The sequence below is a fragment of the Salvia hispanica genome, chromosome 1 (assembly GCF_029641045.1).
Source record: "Salvia hispanica isolate PSC_SH4W2 chromosome 1, Shi_PSC_v1, whole genome shotgun sequence".
NCBI classification, from domain to species: domain Eukaryota; kingdom Viridiplantae; phylum Streptophyta; class Magnoliopsida; order Lamiales; family Lamiaceae; genus Salvia; species Salvia hispanica.
The window spans coordinates 65,083,350-65,098,215 of record NC_142692.1 but is presented as its reverse complement, the minus strand read 5'-3'; the positions used below and the strand labels follow the sequence as shown (position 1 = coordinate 65,098,215).

Sequence of the window (14,866 nt, the reverse complement as noted above, 5' to 3'; positions counted from 1 at the left end):
CAGGAATGAAACATAATTAGAAATAAGAGAGCCCATTAAAAGTACCAGACCCTTGATACAAAGTTTTGATTTGTCAAGCTTTTATAAGACCATGAATCCAGTTTTTACGTTCATTTATTACTTTCAAACTCTCTTCATTTATTTCAACCGATCATTTTCTTGACTTATTGTGAGTTCAAATTAGGAAATACTATTACAACTTTACTAGTCACCGCAGTCCTTGTCGGAATCTCAACGCTAGATAATACGTAAAACATATTCATACACTTGAGATCACACACAGTCAATAAAGATTTCACGCGTATAGAAATATTAGGAGTGCAGTAATTAAGACGCAATTCCCACTTGTATTAACTTGCTCATTTTTTCTCAGTTAGAACCAAACTAAGATGACTTCCCGAACATGCGTTCTTCTCTTCATTCTGGCCATCCTCTCCGGCACCGTGACGGCGCAGAACTACGGTTGTTTTGAGGGAAACTACACCACCAACAGCACATACAGCACCAACCTCAACTCCCTCATCTCATCTTTTCCACCAAACATACAACACAACGGATTCTACAACGGCACAGCGGGCCAAGCCCCGGACCGAGCCTACGCCACCGCGCTCTGCAGAACCGACTTTCAGCTCGAGGAGTGCCGCACCTGCCTCCGAGAAGCTGTCCCGGAGCTTCTCCGGTTGTGCCCCAACCGGAGACAGGGGATCCTGTTCAGAGACAAATGCACGCTGCGCTATTCCGATGAATCACTTGCCGAGGGCGCCGCAACTGACGGTTACACTATCTTTTCCAGGAGTCCCCAGACTGCACGGAGTCCTGAGCAGTTTAACCAGGTAGCGGAAAATAGAATGCGAAAAATAAAAGATTAATGCAAACTAAATCATGTGTCTTATATTAGGAAGACACGATCATTATAAAATAAAGCAGAGTTCATTACAACTTTAATTTTACGTAGTTTATTATAGGGAATTCTAAGATTTAAAAATAATTATTTAAAAATCCAGAGTTCAATATAAGTTTGTTACTCCCTCCGTCCCGCTTTAGGAGTCCCGGTTAGTATAAATTAATAAAAAATACATAGAAAGTGTTAAAAGTGTTAATAGTGGGTCCCAACATCCACTACAACTAATAAAAAAGTGTTAAAAGTGGGTCTTTAACATCCACTATAATATTTATTTATTGGACACTCAATTAAAAGTGGATCCCAATATCTACTAAAACATTTATTTATTACACACTTAAACACTTTTTTCTTAAAACATGTGCCCGACTCAATCGGGACTCCTAAAGCGGGACGGAGGGAGTATTTGTTATCTTATAATGATGTTGTTCAGCGGTTTAAAGTTAATCTAGATATATCTATTTGTATCTTGTTGTGATGATTTGAGGATATCAGAAACTGTGGGGGCTGCTGAAGGATCTCCGCGGACAGGCGGCCGCAGGAGGGCCGTTGATGAAGAGCGCGGCAGGGAATGAGACGGGGCCGAGTTTTCAGGACATATTCGCCCTGGTGCAGTGCGGGCCTGGTCAATCAGAAGCGGGCTGCGAGCGTTGTTTGATCAACGCCGAGCAATTTGTGTGTTGTGAAAACAGCACGGCAGTAGTAGTACTTATGCCCCGCTGTACTATGCAATATGATGTTGTACCCTTTTACAATATCACTCGGATTCAAGAGGTGCAAGCGTTAGTATTGCCGCTCCCTCCTCCTCCTCCTCCGCCGCCGCCAGTGCCCCCACCATCGTCGGGTAATACCAGTCGAACTGTGATCATCATTCTTGTTCCAATTTTGGCTTCTCTGCTTCTCGCTGCTTTTGTTGGAATAATCGTCACAAAGAGATACAAGAAGAAAACAGAGGACATAACAACATTACAAGGTACTATTCTCTCCATCCATTACTTATTACGAGTTGACTCACTTGAGTTGTGAAAAATATGAAAAACATGGGTGGAAAAAGAATATGCATTAGTTTTATCATAAAATGGGCGTGAAATGAGTAATTGAAATAAGAGATCATTTAGTAAAAGTAAATGTGACAAGTATTGTAGACGGGTCGAAAAGGAAAATTGTGACGAGGTTTAGTGGACGGGGGGAGTATTAATTTCAGCATGTATTACCTTTCCATGTTTGAAATAATTATAATTGGATTAGGCGAGGATGAAGTTGTAAGTGCTCAAGAATCGCTTTTATACGATTTCAAGCAACTTGTAGCTGCCACAAACAATTTCTCCACTAGTAACAAACTTGGAGAAGGAGGATTTGGTGCAGTTTATAAGGTAAATATGGTAACATATTATTTACTAAGTTGTTTAGTAGATTAGCTTGATATTTGCATGCATTTATTTTAGGGAAAACTTCAAAGTGGCCAACAAATTGCAGTCAAAAGGCTATCAAGGAATTCAGGGCAAGGAGAATTGGAGTTTAAGAATGAAGTGTTATTAATGGCCAAGCTTCAACATAGAAATTTAGTAAGGTTGTTGGGATTCTCACTAAAAGGATCGGAAAGGCTTCTCGTCTATGAATTTGTTCAAAATGGAAGCCTAGACTGCTCTATTTTTGGTAATGTATCTTTATTTTGACCAATTTACGAAATTTATTCTTATTTAGTAAACCAGGAACTGACATATAACAATGTAATGTATGTGTGACTGAGAAACAGATCCGATGAAGCGTTCACTTATTAATTGGGAGAGTCGGTACAAGATCATAAAAGGCATTGCCAAGGGACTTGTTTATCTGCACGAAGAGTCGTGTGTACGCATAATTCATCGTGATCTCAAAGCGAGCAACATACTCCTAGATGGGGACAAGAATCCCAAAATCTCCGATTTTGGTATGGCAAGATTGTTTCAACAGGATGAAACACGAGGCAATACACGTAGAATTGTTGGTACCTAGTAAGTTTATTAGTCATAACATGTAAACAAATGTTCTTTTATAATTTGTTTTATTTGTTTTTATATGAATATATCATAAAAAGGAGAATGATAAATCCGTGTACACTTGACAGCGGATATATGGCACCTGAATATGCGCGACAAGGGGATTTCTCGATTAAATCTGACGTGTTTAGCTTTGGAGTGCTGGTGTTGGAGATTATCTGCGGACAAAGTAACAACTCTTTCAAGAATGTGGAAAATGGAGAGAACGTAGAATATATGCTTAGTTATGTAAGTTAAAAAGGTTGGTTGCTTATGGTTAATCCCACGTAACAATATTCATGAGTTCCTTCTTATAGGCTTGGAGAAATTGGTGTGCGGGAAGAGGGAGGAAGTTGATTGATCCCGCATTGATGTCTGCTTCAACCCCTATACATGATGTTATGAAATGTATTCATATCGGTTTGTTGTGCGTTCAGAAAAATGCAAGGGATCGGCCGCCGATGGCTTCTGTTTTGGTAATGCTTCATAGCTTCTCTGCCACATTTTCGGTGCCTTTGGAGCCGGCGTTTTTCGTCCCTGGTGGCAATGAGGACCTGGCCAGATCATTGGAGATCAATCCAACCGAGTTTTCGAAAAATGAAGCATCGATCACTGAGTTTTATCCGCGTTGAGTTGTAGCTTCATTCATTCCTTTTACTTTGTGAAGTCACTGGCCAGATCATTGGAGGTCAAATCGTCGGTAAATTTGTTGGTTTTTGTAGTGATGGGATTTTGGGGGCCGCTTGGTTTGGCCTCATCACCTGTCTCTTGCCATACTTGAATTGAGAATGCAAATGAAAATTATTAGAGAGAAAACTGAATGAGAGAGTTTTTTGAGTATGAAAAAATTATGTGATGGATAAGGCATTTATAGAAGATTTTGCGATGAATTGGGGGATAAAAAAATGAAAAAACAAAAAAAGAGAGAGACGATAATATTTGGAGAAGGGAAAATTTTTTATTAATTTTATTTTTTTCCCAATTTTTTTAATAAAAAAAAATTCTAAAATGACCAAAACGATGCCCACTCACTGCGTGCGACCAGGGAGCGTCACGTGGTGGCCCCGCGTGTCCAGCCAATATGGGCTCCTCCCTCCACCGGGAGGCCCGTTGGGATGGATCACCGCAACAACGACCTTTAACCATTCTATCCCAACGGAACAGGTCCGAGCTGGTTAAGGGCAACAGTTGTTGATGCTCTTATATGTGAACTTACATGCTTAAATGTAGGGGTGAGCAAAAAATCCGAAAACCGAATATCCGAACCGAATCAAACCGAAATTTTGAAATTCGGTTCGGTTTTTTCGGTTTTTCGGTTCGGTTCGGTTTTAAAAATACAAAAATTTCGGTTTTTCGGTTCGGTTCGGTTTGGGCGAAAAACCAAACCGAAAAATCGAAAAACCGAATTATATTTTAAATATATTATTATATATTTTTATTCTATTAATTTAGTATATTATATCATATATATATAATATATATTCTTTTAATATATTTTTATATAATAAATATTATATATATTCTATTAATTTTATATTATATAATTATATTCTATTATAGTATATAAAATAAAATAAATTATAGATATAAATATATACATTTTTTTCGGTTTTTCGGTTTTGTTTTAAAATTTCGGTTTTTTTGGTTTGGTTCGGTTTTTTAAGTTCGGTTTTCGATTTTTCGGTTTTCGGTTTTTCGATTTTACGGTTTGGTTCGGTTTCAATTTTTGCCTAAATTCGGTTTTTCGGTTCGGTTCGGTTTGGACGAAAAATCGAACCGAAACCCGAATGCACACCCCTACTTAAATGAGTTAAAAGATTTGTAAGTTGAATTGTCACAATAATAAATTGATAAATAATACTCTCCCCGTCCTCCAATTAAAGACGCATTTTGACTAGGCATGGGTTATAAGAAATTGTTTGATTTTATAAAGAAAAAGGAGTTAATAAGTTAGTGGAATGTGGATCTCAATTTTATATAATTGTATAGTAAATGTGAGTGGAATGAGTTAGTCGAGTATGTGACCCACTTACTGAAAGCCGAAAAAAAGGTAAATGTAGCTTTAAATGACAGACACCCCAAAATGGAAAAACATGTCAAGTTTTGGCGGACGGAGAGAGTATTTTATCCATTCATAAAAAATAGTCTTATTTGTGAAAAATATTAATTTTAATTTGCAATCAATAAGATATTAGAGAAAAAAAAAAGTTATGAAAAAGTTTTCCCAAGGAGGATAGTTCAAGGCAGCATATCCACCTGCCATTATCATGCATATAGTATTGACTATGAAAGGTTTAAATCCCCAAGCCATTGTTCCAAATATAATACTCCATTCTTCTTGTCATAAGCGAGATATATTTTTTGTCACGAGATTTAAGAATATTATGTTTAAAGAGTTAAGTAGAGAGAAAATAAATCAAAGAAGTGAAAAGAGGATAAAATAGAAGAGAAAGTATTTTTTCAATGAAAAATGACTCAATTTAGATGAGACATAAAAAAAAATGAATACAGCTTTTTATAAAAAGATGGAGGGAATAATATTTATCAAAAATTAAGCAAAGAGTCCGCATGAATTTATATGTTGGTCTGAGGTACCTTGAATGTCAAGTCTTCCAATCAAATTTTCATTTCTAGCCTATAAATAGGAGGTTCAGGAAAGAGAACAAACCGCAGAAATAATAAGTCTTATCTCAAGTTCTCTCTTCTCTACCTGTATACAGTACATCTTTTGTATTTTGTTTGCTCTAAGCTCTAGGAAAAAAGAGTATTAGATTTATGAGATAATTTAAAAAATTACCTCCACTAGTTTCACAATTTACCATTACGCCATATTGTTAAAGACCATTTTATCCCTAAAATTAACTAAAATAATCATAAATGACATCCGTGTAAACAAAATTTAAGATTTTGTAAACACAATCTCATTCAACTTTTTTTTATCTAGTGGTTGGGATATAGTGTTTCATTAGATATGTTGTCTCTAGAGTACAACCTTGATAAAATAATTAATTTATCCTTAATCTCAAATTAAACAGAAATTTTATTTGTAGCCCAACAAATCTGAACAATTGAAAAACACGATCTTAATTACTTCCCCACCCCCAAATTTAGAGACGAAAAATTTAAAGAGAGACAAACATTGAACCCATATGCATGGGAAGAAAAGATTTATGAAGCTTCATTATTAGAGTGTCCACGATAATGTGGCCCAACCATGAAGACGCCCAAAGCACAGCCACAAAAATTCTTCTACAGCCATAAAAACTTATCTAGGCTAATAGTAGACACGCCACAACCACAAATCACATTATTTTATCAATTATTGGTATATTTTAATTTAATTAGAATAAAAATTAATCAGACGATAATAATTAAACAAAACACATAATTTAATTAAAACAAAATTTAAAACCTAATCTTCTTTGTACTGTAAAAAGGAGAAAATTATACAACGAAAATTATTGACATCACACAAACAACACCGTCTCGCATATCACGATGTGCTCGCTCCCCTACGTGCCCAGATCTCTTCAACCAAATCGGCCTGGAGTTGGGTATGTGTTGTGTCCCTGCGCATATCGACGAACCATTGGAGTAAGTATTCATTACTACACGGTACATCCATCTGCAGGGCGCGGCGGCAATACCGTGACTTAAACTAGCACTATCGTCCGATGCCCAGCGCTCTACAGCAAATCCTTCATCATCTATTATCATGTTATGCAATATGATACATGCATACATGATATCGGCACATCGTTTTCGTGCCAAACGCGTGTCGGGCACCGTATAATGGCCCATCGTGCTTGGAGCACACTAAAAGCTTGCGCAACATCCTTCCTAGCATCTTCTTGACGTAGCGCAAAATAGGATTTTTCGGACCAACCGGATGCCAGATTGTCTTGACAAATACGGCCAACGAGGGTATATCCCATCTGCCAAATAGTAGGCCATGTTGTATTGCGTGCCACGAATCTGACCTCCGGACCCTCACCCCGACACTCATCGTTGAAGAAATGCGACGACTGTAGCACATTGATGTCGCTGTTTGACCCTGCGACACCAAGTACGCATGCCAGATCCGCAACCGGTAATCAACTACGGTTTCCAGGATCATCAAGAGGTGTTTGATTTTGAATCCAGTAGTGAACTGCCCTTTCCAAGCCACCGGGCAGTTCCTCCACTCCTAGTGCATGCAATCGATGCTGCCCATCATCCCTGGAAAATCGTGCACCCTCCCGTGCATATCAGTATCTGGCAATCTTCGGCGGTTGGCTTTTGTAGATACTCTGGACCGAAGATGGTCTGGATGCCACTACAAACTGCCTCAAAGCCTCTAGGCTAGTCGTCTCACCCATCTTTAGGTTTTCGTCGAACATGTCAGCCGACCCGGGATTGGCAAGCTGCCTAAATTGTAACATCCCACTTTTTCGAACCCTAATTTTTGAGACGTGAAAATTTTTGCATTAAATGCTTTTAATGCTATGCTATATATGGATTAAATTATGAGTAATTATTTGCATGACTCTTGTGAACTAATTGCGAATTGGAGTTGAACAGTCAAACTTGTTGAGTATATGACGTGGCTATTGAATAGTCAATATTGTGGAAAATATGACGTGGCCGTGGATTGGTCAAAGTCATGAAAAATGTGAAGTGGAGGTGAAATAATTGTGGTGAATTATTTTCCTAAGGGATGAGTGAGATTTAACAGGATCACTAATTAATTGCATGGAATTTTCGACCCCTCCCAATTTTGGAAAGGAATCCTATTTTTCTTGGATTTAATTATTGCTTGGGATAATTATCCAAATTAAATCCAAAGTCCGAATATTCCTTAATTTTTCCATAAATTTTCGGCCCTTATGTTGTTTCAAGGAGGATTTTCGAAAATCCCCTTATTTTATGAGAGAAGGGATTTTATTATTATATTATTTGATCCCTTGTTTATTCTCTTCCATAAATAAATTCAAATATCCTAGCATATCTTGCCATATCTAAGGAGATCTTGCCATATCTTATTTTAAATAATATTTTAAATTGATTCCTGTAGAGAATCAATATTAACGCCTATTCCTAATTATTTGGGGAGATTTATTATTTTATTCTGCTCCGTGATATTTTATTCTACTCCGTGAAATATTTGAATTAAATCATAGGCTAATTAAATAGCCAAAAATTCGAAACCCCCTTATTTCTCCTAGAAAATCACGCCAACTACAACCACCAAATCTCCTCCAAATCTTTATTTATTTAATTATTGGATTATATCTTGCACTCTATAAATATAGGAGGAGAATCAAAACCCTAGCATCACAAAATCACGCCCCCACTCTCCCAAAATTTCGATCTCTCTCTCCCACTCTCTCTCAAATTTTCTTCTACTTTTTCTCCATTAATTCTTCATCTTTGGAGAAGAATTGAAGTTGCAATTCAAGAAATCTTGAAGAACCAAGGCTACTACTTGTTTCTTACCGTTTGTTCTATCGAAAAGGTATTTTTATTTTGATCTTTTCTTCACCTACCGATTAATCGGTGTTCTTGAGTCCACATGCATTTAGAATGAGTGAAGGGGAAATTAATTGATGAATGGGATGCACATGTGTGTGTGTGCGTGTGTGAAACCGTGTGTGTGTGTGTGTGTGTTGGTCCGTGTGATCGTGTGTGTGTGTGGGTGTGTTTTGAAACACTCATGCGTGACACGATTTGATGATAAATCTGGAGTTTTTGTGCGAATAAAAGCGTTATGATAATCGTACTTTGATGTGAATGGTGATATTAAAAATAATCGATGGAAAGAAGGGAAACGTGAGAACATGCATGATTTTGATCCATGATTGAGACTTACTTGAAATACATAAATTAAAGGCGAGAACTCGCGCTCACGGAGTGATAGCAAGAAGAAGAACATACTTGTGGCCTAGGAATCGAGGTGAGCTTTATTCTTAAACTCTCTCTTATGTTGCAAATATATGAAAGTGGAGCGATAAGGGTGGATTAAACTGTTATGCCATGCTTATGATTATTTTGGATATTGTGTGTGCCTGATGCCTAATTTGCGAGTGCGCTCCATTAGGCTATAGGGCTATATAAACGAATTCGGGTCTGAGTAGGGCCGCAAACCCTATCAGGCTAGTGTACACGGGAGATCGGGAGCCGTCCTTGCTAGTTGGCCGGTCTCGTGGGCGAAAGTGTGGCCACACTTCGTCGTACCATGATATTGTTGATTGATGAGAAAATGGGAGGTATATTGTTTGACTGGCCATTCCATGAAATATTTTTGTGATACTCGATGCTATTCTTTAAATAAATGCTAAACCTCGAGTTCACTATGGTAAGGGTGGCATAACTATAAAATGTTTTGGCATGAGTCCACTGGGTATGTTTAAAATACTCAGCCCTGCATGTGTTTTCCCTATGTGCAGGTTGAGTGGCGACGGGCGGTCGGTGGTGTTGAGACAGTTGAATCGAATAAAATGGTTGTTTGGAACTTTGAGTGTAGTCGTGTCTTCATACATGGCTTCGCTTTCTCTTGGATCGCTTTCGCTGAATTTTTGAAACTATTTATCTTTGGTTGATTTTGAACTTATTTCTTTGAATTGGAATATTGTGAAATATTGCGTTTTGTTGGATTTACAACAAACCCTTGACTTTTGAGCTTAGCCTATGTTATCTATTAAATCTTGATTTTCGTGATTAAGCCGATGACTTATTGCCTTGATAGTTCATTAAACACTTGGTCAAATCTCTTTAAATGAAACCCTAGTCTATGTTCTTGTTGCCTTGAAGTTCGTCTAAGTAGCAGTCGCTGTATTTATTATATCCTAGAAATTCGGGCTGTTACATAAATGGTACACTTATGAAACATCAATAGTCCGATTCGGCCGCGGGCATCATGTCGGAGGGTGAAGCACCTGTACCGCATTGCCAATGACGTTGCTATATGAATGAAGATCCGTTGCGACATTTGGAAACTCCGACGGAAAAGCTCCGGCGTATAACGAGGGTTATCGCCAAAGTAGTCATCCATCAGCCGCTGGTTAGCCCCGGTATAGTCACATCGGATTGTCCGCCGATGATAGATCGAACGAGGGACCGCTGCCGCCGCCTCTCGCTTCGCTTCCTCCTTAGCTTCCCGCTCCACCTCAAAACGCCTCAACGATCAATTGTTGATAATCATCGTTTATCCATTTTTTGAAAGTGGAATAGAGAAAAATTTAGAAGAGGGGAGATTGGAGTTGTATTTATAGAAATAAATAAGAAAATAAAAATAATTAAGAAAAAGATGCTCTCTCGGCGCTGACACCGCGGCGCTGGAACCAAAGTCACGACCTTGCCGCAAATGCGGCTCATGCCCGTCCACCCCCCACCGCCACGCCGCCGCGGCTCCGACACTCTTACCAAACCCTTTGACACCATGAATCCAATTTTTACGAGGACAAATGCGGACCCTTATTTTCAAACTCTCTTCACTCTCTACGATCATTTTCTTGACTTTTTGTGATTTTAAATTAACAAGTACTCTTAATTAAACTTTACTAACCACTGCAATCCTTATCGGAATCTAAATGATAGTGGCATTGACTTGTGACGTTGAAAATTAAAACCATACCCCAACTCATACGAGTTTAAACTGGAAATCATCTATATTCAAAGAGACAGTAAAGACTAAAGACTAAAGAGTTAACGCGTACATTAACTTTTGATGCCATACCACAATAGTAAGTTTGAAGGTTTACCAAATTTTAATAAATTTCTAAGTTTTTTCCATAGAAATCTTGTATTAGTGTGCTCTACTTTTCGAAGATGACTATCCGAAAATGTGTCCTCCTCCTCTTCATTCTGGCCATCCTCTCCGACGCCGTAACGGGGCAGATCCCCCGCTGTTTCGGCGGCAACTATACCACCAACGGCACATACAGCACCAACCTCATCTCTCTAATCTCATCTTTTCCACCAAACATACAACACAACGGATTCTACAACGCCACCGCGGGCCAACCCCCGGACCAAGTGTATGCTACCGCGCTCTGCAGAACCGACTTCCAGCTCGAGGCCTGCCGCACCTGCCTCCGAGAAGCCGCTCCAGAGCTTCTCCGGTTGTGCCCCAACCGAAGACAGGGCATCCTGTTCAGAGACACATGCACGCTGCGCTACTCTGACGAGTCACTTGCCGACGGCGCCGGAACTGACAGTGACGCTTTCATTGCTAAGAGTACCCAGACTGCAAGGAATCCCGATCAGTTCAACCAGGTGATACAAAATATATTACTGAAAAATATAAGACTAATGTAGAATATAAAAAATTTAGAAGAATTGTAAAACCTTGTAGTAATATATATTTGGTTTGGTTATGATTCATACATCATGTGTGTTAGGCTTCGGTGGTACACACTCGAACTACACATTAATATGATATTTTTCGGTTTGCCCAAAATGCCGCATACTAATGGAGTTGGGGTAACCCACATATACTGCTTGCAACTCTACTCACACTCCGATATGAGATGTGGTTTGCACCCCAATAGACTTTCCCCTCAAACCAAGACCTCAAGACCTAGATCACACGTAAACACCGGAGAATGTGCAAGCAATTAAATAATGAAAGACATAACATTAAAATAAGTATATACTCCTATTTCTATCTTAATGTTCATTTGAGTATATCTTCCAACATCAGGATCTGCGGGGGCTGTTGAAGGATCTTCGCGGTCAGGCGGCCGCAGGAGGGCCGTTGATGAAGATCGCGGCGGGGAATGAGACAACAACGGATTTTCAGACCATATTCGCTCTGGTGCAGTGCGTGCCTTATCTCACAGAAACGAGCTGCGATCAATGTTTGATCAACTCGGAGCAATATGTGTGTTGTGATGGCAATACGGGGGCAAGAGTATATATGCCCCGCTGTTTTACTCAATATGAGGTCATACCCTTTTACAATATCACTCGGATTCAAGAGGTGCGAGCGATCATATCGCCCCTCCCTCCTCCTCCTCCGCTGCCGGTGCCCCCACCATCGTCGGGCAATACCAGTCGAACTGTGATCATCATTCTTGTTCCAATTTTGGCGTCTCTGTTTCTCGCTGCTTGTGTTGGCGTAATCATCAGAAAGAGATTCAACAAGAAAACAGAGCACATAACATTACAAGGTATTTTCATTCTTTTTTAATCACCATATTATAAATACTCTCTCTCTATGCCATTTCTTATAACTTGTTGACCTAACACGAGTTTTAAGTACGTAGAAAAAGTTAGTTGAACACGAGTCCAATTTTTATACATTAATTTTATAATAAAATATGAGTGAAATGAGTAAGTGAAATATGCAATCCATTACATTAATAGTAAATATGTAAAAGTATTGATGGACGGGAAAAAAAAAATTGTGACAACTATTGGTGGAGAGAGGGAGTATTAATTTGAGCATGTACCCTTTCTATGTTTTAAATATTTATAATCGGATTAGGCGAGGACGAAGCTGTAAGTGCTGAAGAATCCCTTTTATACGATTTCAAGCAACTTGTAGCTGCTACAGACCATTTCTCCACTAGTAACAAACTTGGAGAAGGAGGATTTGGTGAAGTTTATAAGGTAAATATGGTACTAGCGTGTACTCCTTTTGTCCTAAAAAAATAGACTAGTTTTATCATATAATTAGACCAAGTCTAAATAAGGAAAGTTTTAACAGCATATTAACCAAACAAATCATTTTATTATGGACTCTACAATTCACTTACACTACTTCCACTACTATTTTCCTCTTGCTCTCTTACTTTTTCTCATCTTTATTTTACTTTATCAATTGCATATTAAAATCTGTAACAATTACAAGTTTGTCTATATTTTGAGGAAGAGGGGATTATACTCCCTCCGTCCCCATTTAAAGCTTCAGTTTGATTTGGCACAAATGTTAAGAAATGTGAAGGAAAATAGTGAAAAAAGTTAGGTGGAATGGAAGTCCTACTTTTATATAATACTACTATCAGCTTTATACTAGAATGTGAGTGTTGAAATTTAGTGAATGTGAGGTCCATTATCTCAAAATGGAAAAAAGTAAGTGTGGCTTAAATAGTGAGCGTCCCAAAATAGCACATAGAGATATTATTTCGTAGACGAACGGATTCCTTACTAAGTTCTTTGGTAGGATAGTTTGATACATGCATGAATTTGTTTTAGGGAAAACTTCAAAATGGCCAACAAATTGCAGTCAAAAGGCTGTCAAGGAATTCTGGGCAAGGAGAATTGGAGTTCAAGAATGAAGTATTATCAATGGCCAAACTTCAACATAGAAATTTGGTAAGGTTGTTGGGATTCTCACTACAAGGATCGGAGAGGCTTCTTGTCTATGAATTTGTTCAAAATAGAAGCCTAGACTGCTCTATTTTTGGTAACGGCTTCCTTTATTTTGACCAATTTATTCATATTTAGTTATCCAGAAACAAGCTGATATACGAAAACGTAATGTCTATGTGATTGAGAAACAGATCCGATGATGCGTTTGCTTGTTAATTGGGAGTGTCGATACAAGATCATAAAGGGCATCGCTAAGGGACTTGTTTATCTGCACGAAGAGTCTCGTGTACGCATAATTCATCGCGACCTCAAAGCGAGCAACATACTCTTAGATGAGGACAAGAACCCTAAAATCTCCGATTTTGGCATGGCAAGATTGTTTCGACAGGATGAAACACGAGGCAATACACATAGGATTGTTGGAACCTAGTAAGTTCATTTGTCATATCAAGATTCATTTTCTTTGGTTAAGAATTTATCATAAGAAAGATAATGATAAATACGGGTACACTTGATAGCGGATACATGGCACCAGAATATGCAAGACACGGGGATTTCTCGATTAAATCGGACGTGTTTAGCTTTGGAGTGCTGGTGCTGGAGATTATCAGCGGACAAAATAACGGCTCTTTCAAGAACGTGGATAATGGAGAGCACGTAGAATACATGCTTAGTTATGTAAGTTAGAAATGACATCGCTTATTGTTATCCCACGTCAACTTGGTAACAATATTCATGAATTCCTTCTTACAGGCATGGAGAAATTGGTGTGCAGGAAGAGCGAGGAAGTTAATTGATCCCGCATTGATGTCTGCTTCGATCCCTCTCCATGATATTCTGAGATGTATTCATATCGGATTGTTGTGCGTTCAGAATAATGCAAGGGATAGGCCGACAATGTCTTCGGTTTTGATAATGCTTCAAAGCTTCTCTGCCACTTTTCCGGTGCCTTTGGAGCCGGCATTTTTTGTCCCTGGTGGCAACGAGCACATGACCAAATCATTGGAGATCAAACCAACCGAGTTTTCCAAAAATGAAGCATCAATCACTGAGTTATATCCGCGTTAAATTGTAAAACTATGTGTTTCAAAAGTAAGTAATTTGTTGTTCTTGTTACGCCCCATTTTCAAAGAAGCAATGCAATATAGAGATAATTTTGCTCTCTTGAATTTTGAAGATTAATTTCGAAAGCTGATTATAGGTATAATCCCAAGCGAAATGGGTGGGAAAAATGAAGTAGAATCTTGTGAAGAGGGTGGATTTTGTTTCATTTGTATAACTCCTTTGCCGAAAAATGCCAGGTGATACATACACTTTTAGCAGCCGTTGCCGAAACATGTTGCACAATAATAATTTATATATATATAGGATTTGGATGAAAATATAACTAAATCTTATACCCTCCCCTTGTCTTAAGGTAGTTAGTCATATTCAACTTTTGAGTTAGTCTCGAGGTATTTGAGTCGTATCCTTTTTTTTTTACAAAAATTTTATCATCTTTCATAATATTTTATTTTTTCTTCCGCTCTCTTAATTTACTGTCTCTCTTAATTTATTCTTTTCACTTTAACACTAGACACGTCAATTTCTTAAATCTCATGCTCAAAGAAAATGCATCAATTATAATGGGATGAAGGGAGTATTTTTCTTAGAA

At 38.3% G+C, this 14,866-nt stretch overlaps 2 protein-coding genes across 2 annotated transcripts; both read left to right on the top strand.

Annotated features, from left to right (window-relative positions):
* Nucleotides 1-389: 389 nt before the first annotated feature.
* LOC148934406 (cysteine-rich receptor-like protein kinase 29) lies at nt 390-3,734 on the top strand. Its single transcript, XM_089069979.1, has 7 exons — nt 390-833; nt 1,397-1,874; nt 2,150-2,274; nt 2,347-2,557; nt 2,658-2,895; nt 3,009-3,168; nt 3,237-3,734. The coding sequence occupies exons 1-7, from the start codon at nt 390-392 to the stop codon at nt 3,549-3,551; spliced, it is 1,971 nt and encodes a 656-aa protein (XP_088926105.1). The 3' UTR covers nt 3,552-3,734.
* A 6,954-nt stretch (nt 3,735-10,688) lies between these two features.
* On the top strand, nt 10,689-14,551 carry LOC125219647 (cysteine-rich receptor-like protein kinase 29). Its single transcript, XM_048121677.2, has 8 exons — nt 10,689-11,172; nt 11,600-12,068; nt 12,386-12,510; nt 13,096-13,306; nt 13,404-13,641; nt 13,731-13,890; nt 13,966-14,304; nt 14,414-14,551. The coding sequence occupies exons 1-7, from the start codon at nt 10,726-10,728 to the stop codon at nt 14,278-14,280; spliced, it is 1,965 nt and encodes a 654-aa protein (XP_047977634.2). The 5' UTR covers nt 10,689-10,725; the 3' UTR covers nt 14,281-14,304; nt 14,414-14,551.
* The last annotated feature ends 315 nt before the right edge of the window (nt 14,552-14,866 follow it).

Bases quoted from the DNA above. Each gene is read 5' to 3' on its own strand.
- LOC125219647 (XM_048121677.2), top strand. From the start codon at position 10,726: ATGACTATCCGAAAATGTGTCCTCCTCCTCTTCATTCTGGCCATCCTC. The intron at 12,511-13,095 runs GTAAATATGGTA...AATTTGTTTTAG, and splicing joins GATTTGGTGAAGTTTATAAG to GGAAAACTTCAAAATGGCCA. The intron at 13,307-13,403 runs GTAACGGCTTCC...ATTGAGAAACAG, and splicing joins CCTAGACTGCTCTATTTTTG to ATCCGATGATGCGTTTGCTT.
- LOC148934406 (XM_089069979.1), top strand. From the start codon at position 390: ATGACTTCCCGAACATGCGTTCTTCTCTTCATTCTGGCCATCCTCTCC. The intron at 2,896-3,008 runs GTAAGTTTATTA...TACACTTGACAG, and splicing joins CGTAGAATTGTTGGTACCTA to CGGATATATGGCACCTGAAT. The intron at 3,169-3,236 runs GTAAGTTAAAAA...TCCTTCTTATAG, and splicing joins TAGAATATATGCTTAGTTAT to GCTTGGAGAAATTGGTGTGC.